This window comes from Trachypithecus francoisi, unplaced genomic scaffold (genome assembly GCF_009764315.1).
Source record: "Trachypithecus francoisi isolate TF-2019V2 unplaced genomic scaffold, Tfra_2.0 Lachesis_group2, whole genome shotgun sequence".
Taxonomy (NCBI): Eukaryota; Metazoa; Chordata; class Mammalia; order Primates; family Cercopithecidae; genus Trachypithecus; species Trachypithecus francoisi.
In genome coordinates, this window is record NW_022681465.1 from 104,140,547 (window position 1) to 104,162,300 (window position 21,754).

General features: G+C 40.5%; 1 protein-coding gene across 3 annotated transcripts in view; it reads left to right on the plus strand.

Moving 5' to 3' along the window:
* The window catches only part of ARHGEF28 (Rho guanine nucleotide exchange factor 28), a 333,170-nt gene that overhangs the window by 51,760 nt on the left and 259,656 nt on the right, over positions 1–21,754 (plus strand). For all 3 annotated transcript variants that reach the window (XM_033179864.1, XM_033179861.1, XM_033179862.1), the window contains exon 2: positions 7,606–7,649. In XM_033179864.1, coding sequence (XP_033035755.1) covers positions 7,617–7,649 — 33 coding nt within the window. In that variant the 5' untranslated portion in view covers positions 7,606–7,616. The remainder of the gene's footprint in view (positions 1–7,605; positions 7,650–21,754) is intronic.

Consider the following 21,754-nt stretch of genomic DNA (forward strand, 5'->3'; position numbering starts at 1 on the left):
TGCTCTAGCATATTTTTTTCTACAATTAACCTAGGAAATTCTATAGGGCTTTTAGAAGGATTAGGACCGAGGGTGAGAACTGTGGGGACTTTATTTTTTTTCAAGGAGTGAAAAGTGCTTGCTCTCAAAAACAAAATTAATTGCTGTTCAAATGGTTTTTACATTTCAGTATTGAAAAATGGCAAATGGTAAAATAGTGAATAATGAAATATAAGTTATTGGATATAAAGTGAAATGTAAATAACATTGTCTAGCCCTTGACCTTTCACCTGTTGCTGAGATCATAGTATAATCCAAATTTGAGGGAGGCCTTTGATGCAGCTGGTTTCTTCCTGACTGAAAAGTGCAAAGCGTTGGCATCTGGGTCCTTCGTGAAACTGTGTGATGTTGGACTTTGCACTGTAGTCCACTGTAGCCTGCCTTCTCACTGTGTAAATACACAACTACATGGGCTCCCGTGAGCTTGCCACACGCCACAGGCCATGCCTCATTCTACAAAGGCTGAAGGAAAACTACTGGGAAAAATACTTATAGCTTGACAACTAGGGAAAAAGGCTCACTTTTTGGGGCAGATCTTCAAAATGTACCCTTATCAAGTTAAAAAAAAAAGCGGGGGATTGGCATGTATCCTATTTAATGTATTTATTTATAATCATTTATAAATTATATTACTGTAACAATGTATATGTATATATATATATATATTTTTTGACTGGGGACAGGGTCTTGCTCTGTTGCTCAGACTGAAGGGCAGTGGTGCAGTGGCATGATCATACCTCACTATAGCCTGCAGCTCCTGGGTTTGAGAGATCCTCCTGCCTCAGCCTCCTGAGTAGCTAGGACTACAGGCATGCACCACCATGCCTGGATAATTTCAAAAGTATTTTTGTAGAGACAGGGTCTTGCTATGTTGCCCAGCCTGATGTCAAACTCCATGACATGTTCCCTTTGGAAGATAAAAAAAAAAGTTAGAAATAGATTTCTCTAAAAATTTACAGAATGCCGTGTGAGGGCTTTTGTGGGTAGCAAACTTTAAATTATTATTATTATTATTTTTGCAACAGAATCAATGGAAACATGGACAGATACTCTTTCAAAATGTTCTTACTGGCTGGGCATGATGGCTTATGCCTGTAATCCCAGCACTTTGGGAGGCCAAGGCAGGCAGATCACTTGAGGTCAAGAGTTCGAGACTAGCCTGGCCAACATGGTGAAATCCTGTCTCTACTAAAAATACAAAAATTAGCTGGGTGTGGTGGCATACAGCTGTAATCCCAGCTACTTGGGAGGCTGAGGCAGGAGAATCATTTGAACAGGAGGTAGAGGTTGCAGTGAGCCAAGATTGCACCACTGCACTCCAGCCTGGGCCACAGAGCGAGACTCTGTCTCAAAAAAAAAAAAAAAAAGTTCTTACTGTGGCATGTACTATCTATAATCTGTTTCTTTTTTCTCTTTCACTTATTAAAATATCACTTTTTTTTTTTTTGAAATGGCAGCTCAAAAAAAGAAAAAGAAAATTACTTTTTTCTTGAAGGAACAGGCTAATTGTTTGAAAAACCAGTAGGTTTATAACACTTCTATTTTTGTAAGAGAAAATTATATAGTACATGTTTAAGTTTGACAACTTTTTAAAGTACTTTGCTGCAATATAACCAGCACATCTCAATGTAGTATAGATTTTTATGGTTACTTCCCATCTCGTTACATACACTGCAAAGATTTGACCACATTGGATTTCTTATTTCCACAAAATTAACCATGTTGATTGATTAATGTCCCATAGAACATTTTGTGCTTTTGGCTCCAAGTTCTTCGTTGCAGTACCTTGCACATAAATGACAAAGTGAATGAATCTCATGTGTGGTGTTTTTTAAACTTCTTATAAGAGCAGCTGCCTTACCAGTGGTTGTACTTAAACAGTTTTTGATAGAACACTATTTTTTTTATATGATTTTTTTTTTTTTTTTTATACTTTAAGTTCTAGGGTACATGTGCATAACGTGCAGGTTTGTTACATATGTATACTTATGCCATGTTGGTGTGCTGCACCCATCAACTCGTCAGCACCCATCAATTCATCATTTATATCATGTATAACTCCCCAATGCAATCCCTCCCTCCTCCCCCCTCCCCATGATAGGCCCCAGTGTGTGATGTAGAACACTATTTTTTATTAAAAAAGTAATTCACAGCTGGGCACCGTGGCTCACACCTGTAATCCCAGCACTTTGGGAGGCCGAAGTGGGTATATCACCTGAGGTCAGGAGTTCAAGACCAGCCTGGCCAACATGATGAAACCCCATCTCTACTAATAATACAAAAATTAGCTGGGCATGGTGGTGGGCATCTGTAGTCCCAGCTACTCAGGAGGCTGAAGCAGGAGAATCACTTGAACCTGGGAGGCAGAGCTTGCAGTGAGCGGAGATTGAGCCACTGTATTCCAGTCTGGGCAACAGAATGAGATGCCATCTCGAAAAAATGTAATTCACTCTTCAGAATATGTCTCCATATTCTCACTTAAAATGATGGGTTTTGGATGGGAGGGGAGTGAGCGATAAAAGACTACACATTGGGTACAGTGTACACTGCTCGGGTGATGGGTGTACCCAAATCTCAGAAATCACCACTGAAGAACTTATCTATGTAACCAGACACCACGTGTTTCTCCAAAAACCTATTGAAATAAAAATAAAAATTAAAAAAAAAATGTGAGTGTATTTTATTATCAGATAAAATCTAGCAAATGCCACACAAGTTGAGTTGTGGAAAACATCTGTACTTTTTTCTAAGTGTACAGCAAACTTGCACAATCGAATTTGCTCTGATAGACTTGTTTTTTAAAATATTCAACAGTCTTCCATAGTCTTACTCATAAAGAAATGCATTTTATCTTTTTTGTCTTCAGAGATGGAGTGTCGTCATGTTGCCCAGGCTGGTCTCAAACTCCTGGGCTCGAGCAATCCACCTGCCTCAGCCTCCTAAAGTGCTGGGATTATAGGCATGAACCACTGAGCCTGGCCAAGGAATACATTTTAGTTTGCTGCTTTATTTCTCTGTATTATTTCAACTATTTTTTCCCTCTTTTTTTTTTTTTATTATACTTTAAGTTCTAGGTACATGTGCACTATGTGCGTGTTTGTTACATATGTATACCTGTACCGTGTTGCTGTGCTGCACCTCATTTACATTAGGTATATCTCTTAATGCTATCCCTCCCCACTCCCTCCACCCCACGATAGGCCCTGGTATGTGATGTTCCCCTTCCTGTGTCCTGGTGTTCTCATTGTTCAATTCCCACCTATGAGTGAGAACATGCGGTGTTTGGTTTTCTGTCCTTGTGATAGTTTGCTCAGAATGGTTTCCAGCTTCATCCATGTCCCTGCAAAGAACATGAGCTCATCCTTTTTTTATGGCTGCATAGTATTCCATGGTGTATATGTGCCACATTTTCTTAATCCAGTCTATCATTGATGGACATTTGGGTTGGTTCCAAGTGTTTGCTATTTCTGCTTTTTTTTTTTTTTTTTTTTTTTAGCTACCACATTTCCTATAGTAATGCATTGTTTTGGGTGGGGGCTATTAAGTGGAAATCCCAAAGTACTAGGATTATGTACAAAAATACATAAGGATTTTTTTTTTTTTGAGATGGAGTCTCGCTTTGTCGCCCAGGCTGGAGTGCCGTGGCAAGATCTCGGCTCACTGCAAGCTCCGCCTCCCGGGTTCACGCCATTCTCCTGCCTCAGCCTCCAAGTAGCTGGGACTACAGGCGCCTGCCACCTCACCCGGCTAATTTTTTGTATTTTTAGTAGAGATGGGGTTTCACCGTGTTAGCCAGGATGGTCTCGATCTCCTGACCTCATGATCTGCCCGCCTCAGCCTCCCAAAGTGCTGGGATTACAGGCGTGAGCCATCGCGCCTGGCCAAGGATCTTCTAATTTTATCGTCAAGCAAATTTTGTGAAAGACTGGAATTGTATAAGGCATGACTATAAACATAGATGACAAATTGCTAATATATTGAAGTGCAGCAGACATTTAAGATGAGGATCATAGTATGTGCTAGTGGATATAAATTTTTTAAATGCCTTCTTGATAATTTCGAATTTTGGAGGGATCAACTTACTAATGTTCCTGGGTTGGCCATTATTTTTATTTTATGGGTGGCTGGTGAACAGTTTATATTTGGAATAGGAGTCTCAGTTCTTTCATATTCTTGTTAGTATTAGCTTTCATTTGAAGTTTCTCAGACTCTGGTTTGTAAAGTTAGTTTCATTAAAAATTAATGAATATAGGCCGGGCATGGTGGCTCACACCTGTAACCCTAGAACTTTGGGAAGCTGAGGCAGGCAGATCACTTGAGGTCAGGAGTTGGAGACAATCCTGGCCAACATAGTGAAACCTCGTCTCTCCTAAAAAATACAAAAATTAGCTGGGCATGGTGGTGCATGCCTGTAATGCCAGCTATTTGCTAGGCTAAGGCACAAGAATTGGTTGAACCCAGGAGGCAGAGTTTGCAGTGAGCCGAGATCACGCCACTGTACTCTAGCCTGGGCAACAGAGCGAGACTCTGTCTTTTCTTAAAAAAAAAAAAAATTGACTATTTTCTGTAATCCCAGCACTGTGGGAGGCCAAGGCAGGAGGATCGCTTGAGGCCAGGGGTTTGAGACCACCTAAACAATGTAGCAAGACCCTATCTCTACAAAAAAACCCCAAAAATACAAGTTAGCACACCTATCATCTTAACCATGTGGGAGCCTGAAGCAGGAAGGATCGCTTGAGCCCAGGATATCAAGGTTACAGTGAACTATGATTGTACGGCTGCATTCCAGCCTGGATGACAGAGTGATACTGTTTCAAATAGTAACAATAATAAATGGATTATTATAATCTATAAACCCATTTAAGTGGGTCCACATAAACTGCCACAGGACATGATATTTTAAATAAAATTGAGAAAGGCCCTGTTGTCAAACCCTCTGCCTTGTAGGACCCTCAGTCATCTCTCAAGATGTCTCAGGAAACATGACTTGGGACCTAGGAGGGTGCTATCACCAGTGTGTATATGAAGTATTAGTAAAACTTAATGGTTTTATAAAAAATACCTAAAATAGAACTTTTCATATTCGCTTTCTTGCCAAGTATATCCTTTGGGGATTACTGTACTAAATGTCACAATTCATTCATTCTTTTTTTTTTTGAGATGAAGTTTCACTCTTATTGCCCAGGCTGGAGTACAATGGCACAATCTCAGCTCATTGCAACCTCTGCCTCCTAGGTTCAAGCGATTCTTCTGCCTCAGCCTCCAGAGTAGCTGAGATTACAGGTGCCTGCCACCATGCCCAGCTAATTTTTGTATTTTAGTAGATACGGGGTTTCACTATGTTGGTCAGGCTGGTCTTGAACTCCTGACCTCAGGTGATCCACCCACCTCAGCCTCCCAAAGTGCTGGGATTACAGGTGTGAGCCACTGTGCCCAGCCCTACAATTCATTCTTAAGAGAAGCCCCTAAATTACTGCAGCAGGGCTGAGGCTGGGTATGGTGGTGCACACTTGTAATGCCAGCCACTTGGGAGGCTAAGGCATAAGAATCGCCTGAACCTGGGAGGCAGAGGTTACAGAGCCAGGCTTGGTCTAAGGAGTGGAACCCAGACCGTGCAGTGGGAGGGAGGCAAGGGTGCAGGGACAAGGGAGTCTCCCTGTCTGCCCCATTTAGAATTCTCATGCAACCTGCTCCTCCCTTTCTCCCAATCTTTCATTCTCTTTTGTTCAGCTTGGAACTCCTTGAAGGCTAGACCACTTTCTGGTGGACCCAGAAGGCATGTCTATTATCTTTGTGTAATACCTGGCCCACAGTTGGTGTTCAGTGAGTGATGCTGGGTTTTTTGTTTTTTCTAAGTAGGAAACAAGTTTCTAAGTGCTATTTGTTTACTTTAAAATTTTTAATTGTGGCAAAATAAGCAACATAAAAATTACCATCTTAACCATTTTTAACACAGGCCAGTAGTGGTAAGTATATTCGCATTGCTGTGAAACCATTACCATTGTGCATCTCCAGAACACTTTCATCTATGCAAAACTGAAAGTCCATATCCAATAAACAATAAACTCCTGTGTGCCCCACCCCTGGCAACTACCAATCATTTTTTTCCTGCTTCTCATGTCAAACTCATGTTTGATTACTCTAGATACCTCATATAACTGGCATCATATAGTATTTGTCCTTTCTGTCTGAGTTATTTCGCTTAGGGTAATGTTGTCAAGGTTTGTCCACTTGTAGCATTTGTTGGAATTGTATTCCTTCTTAAGGCTGAATAACATTCCACTGTATGTATACACCACATTTTGTTTATCCATCCATCTGTGCTATTTTTAAAGGGGCAGGCACACCCAGAAGCAGATCCAGGTGCACACACCTGGCAGAGAGGTTGGTTAGCTTGACAGTCGGCTGCATCCTACCCATGCAATCATGCAGCTGAACTCTCTGGCCATCTGTGTAAGGGAGGCAACAGAACTATCTTGTCACTGTGCTGTTCTGCCTCACCTGGCCAAAAGTGGACTCTGACTTTGGAATTACCTGTAAGCCAAGCGATGAACATAGGTGAAACTTTCAACATGCTTATGTTGACCTTTCTTGGCTTTCTGAAATATTTTTATTTTAGGAGCAGTCTATGGGATAGTGTCTGGGGTCACAGGGTTTCCATATGTGTGGAAACTAATATAAAATAATAAGGTGGTGGGATATATATTTTTTCAAATTCAAATTATTTTTATTTTGCCTCCTGTAGACACTACATGTACTATAATTACTATGATTTTTTATTTTGATCATATGTACAAGGCTTACCATTTGAACCATTTTTTCAGGTACAACTCAGTGGAGCTAAGTACATTCACATTGTTGTGCAACCATCACCCCCACCAGCCATCTCCAGAACTTCTTTGTCTTCCCAAACTGAAACTCTATAGACATTAAATAACTCTCCATTCTCCCCAATGTCCAGCTTCTGGTAATCTCTATTCTACTTTCTTTTTCTATGAGTTTGACTATCTAGATACCTCATTTAAGTCAAATCATACAGTATTTGTCCTTTTGTGATTGGCTTATTTTACTTAGCATAGTGTCTTTAAGGCTCATTCATGTTATAACACATACTAGAATTTTGTTTCTTTTTAAGGTTGAATAATATTCCATTGCATGTGTATACCACATTTTGATTATCCATCTGTCAGTGGACATTTGGGTTTTTTCCTATCTTTTGGCTATTGTGAATAATGCTGCTATGAACATAGGTATAAAAATTTCTGTTTGAGTCCCTGCTTTCAATTCTTTGGGTATATACCTGGAAGTAGAATTGCTAAGTCATATGGTAATTCTACGTGTAATTTTTTGAGAGGCCATCATATTGTGTTCTCGAGAGGATATTTTATTTAGATAGCATGTTAGTCCTTTATTCTTTTATATTTTGTCTCTGCAGTTTTCCTATCTAATGAGTTTGCTCCTCCCTCCACAATGTTGATAACTGCAGGGCAGGACAGGGAGAGCTCAGCTGGTCGGTTCTATGGGGCCTCCTGCAATAACTGCTCTTGTTTACTATTTTCATTGCAGATGCGAAAGCCATGGAGTTGAGCTGCAGCGAAGCACCTCTTTACGTAAGTTGCTAAGCACTGGGCTTCAGGTCCAAGGGGCTGTTTCTTAACTCCAAACCATGTGACTGAAGTGGGGAGAAATGTTTTTCTTGCTATTGAGTTAAGGCTTTTTAAAAACAACACACTGAGCGTTACTGTCTAGTTCAAGTATTTGCATGGAACCTGTTAAAACTGGTTGGCTCCTATTTTGAAGTCTGGTTTTTATATTTCCCTCAGTATTTTTTTTAACTGTAATTTCTGGACTCAGAAACACTCAGTTCACTCATATAAGTGGTGTGTGAACATATTATTTTATGATAATATCCTGATAATAGTCAATAACTTCTCTGTGTGTCTTTTTGAGGGGAAGGTTTCATGATAATTGTGTCAGCTAAAAGTATGAAATAAGAATTCAAACAAAAAGTGCTGGGACATAAACAGAAGTGGGAGTTGGCACTGGGGGACAGGAATGCCCAATGCGATTTGTAGTTAAATGTGCCGTCTAGGCCCAGGAGGATGCCATTCTGAGAACAACTCCTCGGGTTAACAGGGAAGTGAACAGATTGTTTCCTCACACAGAAAATGGCAGATGGCTTCATCTCTCCTCCTTCCTTCTGATTTCAAACAAAACTTTGTTTGTTGGAAAGGAACTGTGTTGGTGTGGGGCAGACCTGGGCAGGTGAGCCTGAATGTGTGAGGAAACCAGGGTTTAGAGCAAAATTTCAAGGAATTGAAATGGTTTTGTTTTGTTTTGTTTTGAGACAGAGTCTTGCTCTGTCGCCAGGCTGGAGTGCAATGGTGGGATCTCGGCTCACTGCAACCTCTGCCTCCCAGGTTCAAGTGATTCCCCTGCCTCAGCCTCCTAAGTAGCTGGGATTACAGGCACACACCACCACGCCCAGCTAATTTTTTGTATTTTAGTAGAGATAGGATTTCACCATGTTGGCCAAGACGGTCTTGATCTCCTGACCTCGTGATCCGAATGACTCAGCCTCCCAAAGTGTTGGGATTACAGGTGTGAGCCACCATACCTGGCCAGAATTGGAACAAATTTAATCAGAATCCTCAATTGATGAGAATAGATTCATCCACTTCCTACACTTCACTACCCAGCCAAGTTCCTACTCACTCACCCTCACTCCCTTCAACACACCACACATACTTCTCTGGAGGAAGACAGAGTCATGAACCAAATTGATTCCAGAATAGTAGAAAAGTTGCCCCTTGGGTTGCCCAGTGATCTCTAGTACTCTCTCTAGGTTGTGATTTTCAGGCCATAAAATGTGCCTGTAGACAGTAGGGTTTGGCCCAGCCATGATTAAAGGTTAAAAAAAAAAAAAAAAAAAAAGGCTGATCTGAGGCTAAATTGTAAAGTACTCCCAATCTCTCTTTTTTTTTTTGAGACGGAGTCTCACTGTGTGGCCCAGGCTGGAGTGCAGTGGCCGGATCTCAGCTCACTACAAGCTCCGCCTCCCAGGTTTAGGCCATTCTCCTGCCTCAGCCTCCCGAGTAGCTGGGACTACAGGGGCCCGCCACCTCGTCCGGCTAGTTTTTTGTATTTTTTAGTGGAGACGGGGTTTCACCGTGTTAGCCAGGATGGTCTCGATCTCCTGACCTCGTGATCCACCCATCTCGGCCTCCCAAAGTGCTGGGATTACAGGCTTGAGCCACCGCGCCTGACCTCCCAAATCTTACTGTTGTTTTTTCTGTGTGTGCCTTCCTATTCCTTACTCATTCCACCCTCCTTCCCTACCTCAAAACAGATACATCCACAAGCCTAATCATGATAGAAGCCTTGTAGCTGACCAACCTCCTCATGTAGCTGTTTTGAACATAGAGTTACTAGATTGTGACCAGATTTGGGGAAAAACTAATACACATTGCCCAAGAAGAGAAGAGATTTAAATGAACCAAATAAAAACAGAAACAAGTTTTTCTAGTTATTAAAAAATATGCTGATTAGGGTAAAATGAAAAGGACAGCAAAATGTTAAGAAAATGTCATAATCTCACCCCCTATGGATAATGTTATTATATTAAAATATTGATATATTTTATCAATTTTAAGGTGTAATTTTTTTTTCTCATTTTAACATCTCTAAAATTGAGATGCTCTTACATTCACTATGCTTCCTGGCAGATGTCATTACCTATACGTGTGTTACCTTGGTCACAGGGTTTCATATTGTTGTCATTTCAGTTTATATACTTTGCTGGTACTACATAAATTAATTGCTTTCAAAATGACTTCACCATGATCTAGCATTATAAGGCAAAGTTACTATGTAACTAGAAAGACATGGAATTTTTTTTTCTTTTTTTGGGATGGAGTCTCACTCTATTGGCAGGCTGGAGTGCAGTGGCGTGATCTCAGTTCACTGCAACGTCTGCCTCCCAGATTCAAGCAATTCTCCTGCCTCAGCCTCCCGAATAGCTGGGACTACAGGTGCGTGCCATCACGCCTGGCTAATTTTTGTATTTTCAGTAGAGATGGGGTTTCAGCATGTTGGCCAGGATGGTCTCGATCTCTTGACCTCGTGATCCACCTGCCTCAGCCTCCCAAAGTGCTGGGATTACAGGGGTGAGCCACCACGCCTGGCCAAGACATGGAAATAACAGCATGTTACATGATAAAAATGTACGTATAGATTAATTTAGAAAAGATCTTTTGATTCTAGGTAAATTAAAAATTATATCCTAATTGGAAATTTTTCTTTTCTAGTAGAATATTAAATGTATGTTATAAATATTGATATCTTAGATAAAATATATGAAATATATTTAACATAACTGACTCTTACTACATATGGTAGAGTGTATACCTTTTTTTGTATTTAATTTAACATTTTTGGTCAATATTATTGCAAACTGACTTAAGCCAATCTAGCCACCTGGCCTCATCCAGTAAGAGGTCAGTAGAGATATGCTATAATGAAAACAAGTCTTAAACCAAAATCTACCAAATGAGTAATGTGCAGACAGAGCAGACTCAAAACTCTCCTACAATTTGTTTCTGTATTTTGGGGAAGAAACTGCTCTCTGCCCTTCTATCTTCAGAGGTTTGATAAATATTCACTTCTAGTTTCTCTTAGTTTACTATATTTTGGTTCATAAACCCTTAATATTTTTTATTTATATATATTTATTGTAAGACATTAGAAAGAGACACAGCAAAAAGAAAAAATTAAAACCTCATGTTTAATCCCATGATGAATGATAAGCTCTGTTGACATTTTGATACAGATTTTTCCAGAGTTTTATCTGTATCTGTGTTGAATTTTAGCAAGGGTCCTTTTGACATTTATTTAGTTGATACTGTGTTTTCTCATTTGATTGTGATTTATTGGATCTCTTAATTTTGGAGACTTTAATGTATGTACTTCTAGTAATCCTACTTAGTTATTTTGACTATTTCTTTTGGAAAAACAAATTAAAATAACTCTGTCAAGTGTATAATAAAGGTACCCTCTCCATTGGAAATTGTGAAGAGTCCATTACATATTGGGAGGCTGTATTAAAATTATAAAATAACACTATGCATAATTGTATGTTAATGCCCTAGAAAAATCTAATTACAACAGACTTTAAAAAATATATAAATTAATAAGATTTACCTGAAGGATAATTAGATTACATAAGTAGAACAATAATCAGGAAGGAAAAGAATTGATTGAAATTATTCCCCAATTTCTACCCACCTCTCAAAAAAGGGCACCTCATTCAGATGGGTCTTATAGGTGATTTTTTATTTCTTTGCTTATAACCTGTTTTGATGGAATTCTTGTAACGTTTTTATGGCTAAAATGCTTCTTTGTCTCTATTTGTCGGGTCACTATAGAGAATCTTTCCTGAAGATGATAGACATGTTTATACCTATAGAAAATCTACAGATGTAAATATTTTCTTAAATTCCCCATGCATTTTGCTTGGATTGACAAAGAACACTTTCAATTTTTCTTTTTAAAGATTGTTTCTTCCACTATTGTTTTCCCCTTCTAGATAGAACAACTAATATCCAAAGATTGGATTTTGTTTTTTCTTTTTGGGGAGAAAGGAGGGTTGCATTCTGGAAGAATTATTTTTGAGGTGGAGTCTTGCTCTGTCTCCAGGCTGGAATGCAGTGGCGCGATCTTGGCTCACTGCAACCTCAGCCTCTCCGGTTCAGGTGATTCTCCTGCCTCAGCCTCCTGAGTGGCTGGGACTACAGGGGCCCACCACCACTCCTGGCTAATTTTTTGTATTTTTAGTAGAGACAGGGTTTCACCATGTTAGCCAGGATGACCTCAATCTCTTGACCTTGTGATCCACCCACCTCGGCCTCCCAAACTGCTGGGATTACAGGCATGAGCCACTGCGCCCAGCCAAGAATGTTTTTATCTTTGTTTTCCACTTAAGTTTTCAGTAGCATCAAGTTGTTTTTTTCCTTGCTTGCCAGCACAATTTTTGATTCTATCACTTTTAGTTTTTATGTAGCATTGTCAAATCTTGGCCATTTTATGCTCACATAGTTTTATAGAGATAATCTTTTACGTTTTATTATGAGCACAATGCAAGAATTATTATTATTATTTTTGTATACCTTTCAGGAATCTGTTTCAGAAGGAGGTGCAGTCTTTGGCTCTGTCTCTTGTGCTGTAGAATTTTTTTTGGCTCATTTCTGTTTGCTCGTTTTTAGGAAGGAGACTCTATCTTCTTCTGGGAGATATAGTGATATTCCTGAACTCAGCCACAGATTCAGTTAAAATTTTATTTATTTATTTTTTAAAATTTATTTTGAGATGGGGCCTCACTGTTGACCAGGCTGGAGTGCACTGGCACGATCTTAGCTCACTGCACCCTCGACCACCTGGGCCCTAGCAAGCCTCCTGCCTTAGCCTCCCCAGTAGCTGGGACTACAGGCACATGCCACCATGGCCAGCTTTAGTCTAATTTTTAAAAGAATCCATGGCAGTTCCTTGAGTTGCAGTTGCAGAAAAAGAGAAACACTGTACTAAGATCAGAGAAGAAGCAGGAGTTAGCAAGACTGGCAGACAAGAGCTTTATAATATCACTTTGTGGAACTTAGGGATATATATAAGCATTGCAAATCCAATTTTTAGTCTCTAAGCAGCTTCCTGCGTTTGTGCTTGAAAGGAAACTGAAGGAGCAGCACTAGAAGTCTAGCCTGTTTATTCCAAGGAGAAAAAAAAAAAAAACAAAATGAACCAAAACAAACAAACAAACAAACAAAAAAACAAATAAAATGCAGAGGCCTACAGTCTGGTTTGAAGTCTAGGCTTAGTTTTTAGGCTGAATGGTACAATAGTATTAGGAGGTATATTTTAAGCTAGAAAAAGAGTTGTGGTGGTGAAACTAATGAGAAGTGCAAAAACCTGGAAAACTGTAAATTAGAATCAATGGAATCAACCTAAGGTGTTTATTTTTCTGGCTTAAAATTCTTCAGTTGACACCACTTGGGAGCTTAAAAGTTCTGTACTGGAAATTATAAAGATATTTCTATTTTGTTTTTATTTTTAAATTTCACATTGCCATGAGAAAGTAGATAATTTTAGATTATTGCTCTTAGTCTTCTTTTTCCCAGTTTACATGTAAAAAGAGATAGGAAACAATGCAAGGACAGCTTACGAGGAGAGATTTTGCTTACTGGGCATTTAATTAAATTCTGAGAGAGGAAGAGATTTTGCATTTACAGGCCAATTTGTATTTTTGCTAATGAGTGCTTTTTGATTACTTTTTATATTGAGTTTTCTCTAAATTTGTAAATCAAGGAGAGTTATAAAACAAATACGCATCCTACTTATTTATCCAAGAGCTCCTTTTTAAAAATATTAATTATATTTTATTTTTGTATAAAGTATAATTGGCTGGGTGTGGTGGCATACACCTGTAATTTCAGCACGTTGAGAGGCTACTTAGTCCTCCCAAGATCAGCCTGGTCAACAGGCTGGCTCTGTCTTTACAAACAGGTGTGGTGGCTCAAGCCTATAGTCTCAACTACTTGGGAGGCTGAGGTGGGAGGATCACTTAAGCCAAGGAGTTCAAGGCTGCACTGAGCTATAATCATACCACTGCACTCCAGCCTGGGTGACAGAGTAATACCCTAGCTCAACAAAAACAAAAACTGTTTGTAAAGTGTAATTAATGCTAGTCTTTCCAAAATATCGGTTTAGTGCCGTAAATAAAACAGAAAAGTCTTGCTTGAGAAACTGTTGGTTCCAAAGATTTTTCCATTTTTCCTCAATTAAAATGGCTTCATTTAAAATGATTAAATAACACTTATTATAAAGACTATAATAGTAAGTAAAATTATTAAAAAGAAAGTGAAGATCATTTGAAGTTCTACCTTTTTTTTTTTTTTTGAGACAAGTTCTCGCTGTGTCACCCAGGCTGGGGAGTGTAGTGGGATCTTGGCTCACTACAGCCTCCACCTCCTGGGTTCAAGCAATCCTCCTGCCTCAGTCCCCAGAGTAGCTGGGACTAGAGGCATGTGCCACCACACCTGGCTAATTTTTGTATTTTTTGTAGAGATGGGGTCTTGCCATGTTGCCCAGGCTGGTCTCAAACTTCTGGGTTCAAGCGATCCACCCACCTTGTACTCCTAAAGTGCTGGAATTACAGGCATCAGCCACTGCGCCTGGCGAAATTCTTCTTTTGAGAGAACTTTATTAGTATTTTGGTAAACACTAAAATTTGTTTGGCAAATGTATACACACACACGCACACGCACGCACGCACACACACACGATATTTCATAAGGAATTATATGGAAATGCTATTTTTATTATAATGGACAGGACCCCATTTCCCCTCACCCTCGTTTTATACTTCCCCTTCCTGTACTCTGAGCTAACCCTTAGAGTCACTGCCTGCAGTGGTTCTCAGCAGCATCAGCATCCCTAGGAACTTGCCAGAAATGCACATTCTCAGACCTCACGCTGGCCCTACTGAATCAGACACTCTGTGGATGGGGCCTAGCAATCTGTGTTTTAATAAAACTTTCAAGTGATTCTGCTATGTGCTGAAGTTTGAGAACCATGGACTTAGTGCAAACATTTTCATGTTTTTCTGTTTTCATATATATATATATGTGCAAGCTTTATTATATTGTATATTGTATATACATACATAAGCTTTATTAGATCATTTATTAGAACGATCATATTAGGTGGACTTCTGTATCTTTTCTAACTCATTGATACTTTGTAGAAACTCCTATAAGCCATCAAACATAGCTCAAACTTACTCTAATTAATGAATAGGTATGGGCCAAGCTCATTCCCTATTGATAGCCGTTCACTTTGTTTCAGTTTTTGGCAATCAGGAACAATTATTCACCAGACATCCTGTGCATATGTCCTTATGTGCTGATACTTTCATCTCTGTGGGATAGATTTCTAAGAGTAGAATTGCTGGATGAAGCGCATACATATTTTAAATTTTAGTGGATTACTTTGCAAATGAGATCTAATAGTTGACATTTTGTTAAGCAACTTTCAGAAAAATTTAATGTCTTTCTTTAATAACTGATAATTATGTAACTGGGGATTATGTGCTCATTTTCATTGTGCAAAGAAAGGAGGGATGTTAATTTTGTATGTTGATTAAGTTGGTGAAGGGTTAGAAGGAAGAAATCTCCTTGCTTGCTTTAATCCTCCCTTTTTTGCCATGGTCCCTTCATTTCTCCCATTTCTCAAATTCTGACTAATATGAGCATCTAATCCATGGAGTTTTTTTTTTTTTTTTGAGACGGAGTCTCACTCTGTCGCCCAGGCTGGAGCGCAGTGGCTGGATCTCAGCTCACTCCACGCTCCGCCTCCCAGGTTTACGCCATTCTCCCCCCTCAGCCTCCAGAGTAGCTGGGACTACAGGTGCCCGCCGCCACGCCCGGCTAGTTTTTTTTTGTATTTTTTTAAATAGAGACGAGGTTTCACCGTGTTAGCCAGGATGGTCTCGATCTCCTGACCTCGTGATCCACCCGTCTTGGCCTCCCAAAGTGCTGGGATTACAGGCTTAAGCCACCGTGCCCGGCCCCATGGAGATTTTTTAACATCTGCAGAGGGTGCATGTGTGAGACTGTGTGTGGGCTCTTGCTCTCTTCCACCCTTCTGACATGCTGTGCAGACGCGTTAATCATAGCAACTGAGAAGAGTGTGATCACTTTTTTCTCCGGAGGCTGCAAATTGTATAACCATTTGGGCAGTGGAGTTTTTGCTTCAGTAGCTTGTTTCCAGCTGGATCTAAGATGCTTCGCTATTCCCTTAGCATTTTATGTTTATATTATTCTTTTATTCTGGGTCACTGTCTCCTGCTGTGTTTGGTCCCAAGAATGTGGGTTGCTGCTGGGCTCATCGTGTGTGTTGAAGGTGTAATCTGATGTCTAGAGGTAGTGGGGTGAAACTCTCTCCTATTCAGCCTTTTCTGATTTCTGGATGTTGGTGTAGCTTCCTTGAATACTTGGTGGAGCATACTCCCCTTGGTCCCAGCCTTCTGGAGAGAGGGCCGGAGCACAGGGTCCAAGTTGTCTGGATGGACTCTTCCCCAGCCCAGGGAAGCAGCTTCCTATTGAGGTGGTAAGTGACTTGGTGGCTTTGTTATGGGGTCACCCAGCAGGGGCCTTCTTCCGGAACCCTGCAGATTCCCTGTGGCTTTTGGTTCCTGTGGAGGGAAATCCTGTCCTCTCGACACTGCCCTTCTCTCTTGGTGGCTCTGCATCCCCCAGTGCGCTACCTATGACTGGCCTCATGCCCATCAACTCAAAATATTAGTCTGTGAGGGCATCTTGGGGACCGTTGCCTGGGCACCCTCACTTTGCTGATGAGGAGATTAGTCTCCAAGAGGGAGATTGACTGGCTCGACTAAGTTAACTCCGCTGGTTTGACACTCTGGATTTTAAAATGCTCTATTAGAAGTCATAAGAATAATTTTTTTGCTCAGAAAGTTTGTTAGTGGCAGATCCCACAATAAGCCTGGGGTTTTCCCACCTTCACTGGTAACGACCTCCCCCACTGCTCTGCCACATCTCCATTTCTTCATTGACCAAGTACTCAAGGGCACCATTTTATCCTTTCCTGCCCTGCAGCTGCCTTTGAGCTTTCTGACATGAAGAATGGTTCTCCTTCCTGGACCTTAAATTAAAGGGTCTCTCTTTGATCTCATGAGAGGATGCTGCTGGTAACTATGTCTAGGCAAGCCCTGACCTTCTAAAGCTCATTTGCTCACAAGAAGCCAGACCTATTAATTGATGGTCATTTGCTCCATTCAGTTCCTCCCAGCTCAAAATAATAGAAATTTTCATTAACTCAGGTGTCAGAAGGTGGTAGGTAAGGGTGTCTTTTAAAGTAGGTTAATACAGCTAAGTCTGGCTTAGCCAATGGAATCAGGCGGGGCTTTTGCCTGAATTCAACTTCTAGATCATGTATTTACTTTGTACACATTTTTTAAAGCAAATTATATTAACTTTACTTGTGTCTTGACTTAAAACACAAGAGCATGTGCATCTCAGAGAATTGCCACCTGCTAGGGTGTTTCTGCCATGGTCGGTTAATCTATGCTCCCTGAAGTTGGTTCTCTTTGGTGGTTTTTGTTTTCTACCAACTTAACTTGACCTTTTCCTACCCTCTCTGAATGGCCCTGCTTTTATCTCTTTGCCATTTCTCCTGTTTTCCTTCTGAGGGGGCAAACAAATTCCAAAGCAGCATGTTCTAGCCATAGAGCAAAGAGGACTGTGGTAACTGTTTTACCCAGCCTGGCCAGCAGCCACGAGATGTCAATTCCTGGGAAGTCTGAAGCTCCTTAGCTGCTGCAGGAGACTGCTTGGTAGTTCTGGCAGGAGCAGAGGGGGAAAAAGCCACTTCTCAGACTTTAGCAAAACCTTTGACTTAGAAACATTTTACAAATCCTCCATTAGCTTCATCCCATTTCTCGTTTCGAAAGAAACAGTTCCCTCTTCTCTCAATGCAGTGCCACTTTATGGTGCCCCCTCCTACTGTCACAACTGAGATGATAAACTTCTGGGGAAAGGCCCAAAGGCGAATATACAACTACAGAAGACCACAGGAAGAGTCAGTCTAGCACCCAGCTTTGAAGAAATTTCTTGGTGGGTGTGGGTTTCAGGTCTGCGGGTAAATAAGTGCCAAGTGTTCTTAAAGTCTGATGCTGCCTCACTTCCTGTATTTCAGTGACAGCTCCCACAATTTGGGTAATGTGCAGCCTGTATTTTTAATAAAGAACTTGAAGTAGCCGATATTTTTGTTCTATTTGAGTTTTTAAAATGTTTTACCATCTAAGCAATGATTTTAGGCATGATGGAAATGGGTCAGAGTTTTCTCTGGGAGAAGCCTCAGTAAAAGACATAACATGTGATCCAGGTAAAATGTTTTATTTCTGTATTCTAGAAAGGCAGCCCTTATAGAAGGTGTGATTTAGCTATACTACCTTCTTAACAGTTCCTCCTGCTTACGCCTGAGGAGGGTGTGCATGTTTTAAATAAGTGTCTCTAGCTCTTGCCTACTTTACCTCTCCATATCTTGATGCTGCTACTTTTATCGAAACGGATCTTATGCAGGTCACTAAGTTTGCTCTTGCTTAATCTAAGGTGTTTATTTTCTCAAGTCCCCATTTAGTGCCATGCACTGTTAGAGCAGAGAGTGAGAAACAAGGTCCCACGTCCCTGCTCTCCCAGAACGCACTTGGGAGTGAGAGACAGAAAATAAGTAGGTAAACAAATAAATAAGAATTTCAGATGGCGGTATGGGTTAGGACAATACAAGGCTATGACATGGCAGAGAATGGTGTGTGTGTGTGATTAGTCTCTCTGGGATCTCCTGGAGAGCAGTCTAGTAGAGGGATCAGAAAGCACAAAAGCCCTGGAGTGGAAATGAACTTTTTGTATTTGAAGGCCAACAAAAGGCCAACATGGCCCTTGCATTTGTGAGGGAGGGGAGATGAGAGGAGACAGGTCAGAGAGGTGGGAGGGGCCGGGTCACGCCCATAGATTAAGGGGCAGTTGCATGATTTATGTTTAAAAAGTGTACTTTTGGTGTTCGTGAACTCTGCTGGTTCTTTTTCAAGTTATCTCTTTGTCTATTGTGCTTTCTTCTCCTCTGTTGTGTGGGTGTTCCCCAGGGCCCTCTTCTTTCCCCTCTTTTTCTTGCAAGCTCATCTATTCTTGTTATTTAGACCATCACTCCTCCTGGAAGACTCCCACGTGCGGGCCCTCTCGTCTTGACCTCTACCCAGGTCTCATCTTCCATTTCCAGCTGGCCTGTTTGCTATTATCACTCAATTAGCCAGGATTTGACTTTAAGTTCAGACTGTTATATTTTTAAAAAGTTTTCCAAGTTTTCCTCTAAGCAGCTCCTCTTTCCAACTTCCTGATTTCTGTTACCATCCCACCACTCTCCCAGGTGTCCTGCTTTAAGCTGAGTTTTTGTAATTCCTCCATCCTTTGTCCTCTGTCTTGATCAGTCATCAAGACCTGCTGATGGCCATGGCTGTCCCCTCTCTCTCCTCAGCCATTGTTCTAATTCACCTTTGGATAATTGCCCCTGGCGTCTTCAGAGTTGCCATTTTCTCGGAATTGGTGAAGACTTTATCATGCCTTTCTAGTATTATTTCCCTGCATTCATGTCTCAACTCGCAACCATATCATTTATCTGTTCTAATCTGACAAGTCCTCTCTCTACCCTAGTGGACTTTCCTCATTCTCTTATTTCTAGGACATCGCCCAAGCTGTTTTCGTTCCATATCCAGCAGTGCCCCTAACGTAGGAATGGGATGCAATATTGTATGTTGGTTATGACCTTGGACAGCTATACATCTGGCTGTGCGTCATCTCCTGAACTTAGATTGTTACCCTTCATTGCACTGCAATACCTAGTCCAGTGCCCAGTGCACTATAGGCTTTCAGTGAACGTTTGTGGATTGAGTTTCTGGAGAATCGTTGAGGGGAGGCAAGCTTACTCTCTGACTCTTTATAGGAGCATTCCAGGCAATGGCTGTGGTCATTAGGGGGAGGGTTCCATCGACAAAATGGTTGATAAATAAAGATGATTTGGGGTCACATGTAGGATTGCAGAAACCTTTTACACCATAAGCTCCAGCCATACCCTTCTGCTCTCATTTCTTCGTGAATGCCATGCATCTTCCTGGCCAGGACCTTTGTATGTGCTGTTGTCTTCACCTGGCCTACTCTTGCTTCCTTCTCCTTTGTATAATTAAATTCTTACTCACTTTGCAGATTTCAGCTCAAATGTCACATTCTTAATGTAGTCCTCTGGATATTTTCTATTTTGGGAGAGTATTGTTGTTATTGTTTTGTTTAGCATCCCTTCTATTGTAAGCACCAATACAGCAGAGACTCAAACATTCAATTAAAATTTGTAATTTATTTTTATAAATGAATATTCATTTTCAATCTAATTTTGTTTTTATAATTTTATTCCTTTTCTGAAAAGGAATCCTTCCAATGGCATAATCTTCTAATGGACTATTGTTTTCGTCCACTGATTTTCCAACACTAGTTTAGTGCTTGGCATGTGTTACATAATAAATATTTGTTGAATTAACACACAGTTCTAATTTAGTGCCATTCAATAAACAGTGGTTGAGGCTCCTCCTGGAGCACTCTTTAATTCTGTTGTTTGCTTATTTCTGTACTGTGAGTTTTCCCAGCAGCTATGTGACCATCACTATTTAGGGACTGGGACTGTCATTTGAGTTTTTGTATTCCAGCTGCATGAAGAGATAGAGAGATGGTCCAGCAGGCGGGGGCTGTCATCATAATCTTCAGTAAATGTGGATGTTTGGGGAACATGTCTCAGAGTTTGAAACTTAACATTTTTAAGGTACTATATGGCATATGTAAACATTGTGCAATAAAAAAATTAAGGAAGTCTTTTCCAGGTAGACAATTCCTGGAGGCTGAGAATTAGAACTTAACAGGAAGTTGTGTTAAAACTGTAGGGAATGAAAAGCTTACTTTATCAGACAGGAAGTTCCTGAAGAATCTCCTAACTCAGAAAAGATTATCTGTGAACAATGTCACATGAACTCTTTTTTTACCCCCTTCTTTAGCATTCTTTATTAGTATTTCCCAGCACTTATAGTTACTATAATCTGCATCTTTGAACAACCATTATGTTAGTCTGTTTTCCATTACTTATAACAGAATACCTGGAACTGGGTAATTTATAAGAAACAACATTTATATCTTACAGAACTAGAAGCTGGTAAGTCCAAAGTTGAGGGGACATGTGTATGAGAGCTGCCTTGCTGGTAGGGACTCTCTGAAGAGTCCCGAGATGGCAGAGGGCATCGCATCTGAGGGGCTGAGTGTGCCCACATGATAGCTCAGGTCTCTCTCCCTCTTCTTATAGAGCCACCAATCCCCCTCCCATAATAACCCATTAATCCATGAATAGATTGACCCATTCATGAGGTCTCTGCCCTCATCATCCAGTCACCTCTTAAAGGCCCTATCTATCTCTCAATACAACCACATTGGGGATTAAATTTCAACATGAGTTTCTGGAGGGGACATTCAAACCATAGCAACCATGAAGTTACTACCTTACTTGATCAGAGCATCTCATGGTGCCCTACCAAATGTTTTCACACATTAGCTCTTTCATTAGAACCACACATTGTTTGGCAGTGGAGATGAACTTGGTGATGTTAAGTGACTTGCCCCACGTGCGTTTGTGCATGCATTAATTCACATGGCAGATTTTAAGTTTCAAATACGAAGTGAAATACAGGTAGGGGCAGATGCAGGTTTTGTGAGGCCTGAAGATGATGCCATTGGAAGGATTCCCTTTCAGAAAAGGAATACAATTATAAAAACAACATTAGATTTAAAGGGAATATTCATTTACAACAATAAATTACAAATTTAAAAAAGCTGGCAAATTCCACAAACGTCACATTTCCAATTCAGATTCCTCTTATCCAGAGCCTGAAAATGCCCTCAGACATTCCAGTGCCACCCAACAGGAAGGGGAGGGTGTCTGAGGGGAAATTGAATGGAAAGAGAAAGCCAACTTAACAAATTGTAGTTAAAATACCCCACCCCTTCTATTCTGCATAGAATACTTTTAATTTTTCTGTAACATCATCCACCAAGAACACTTT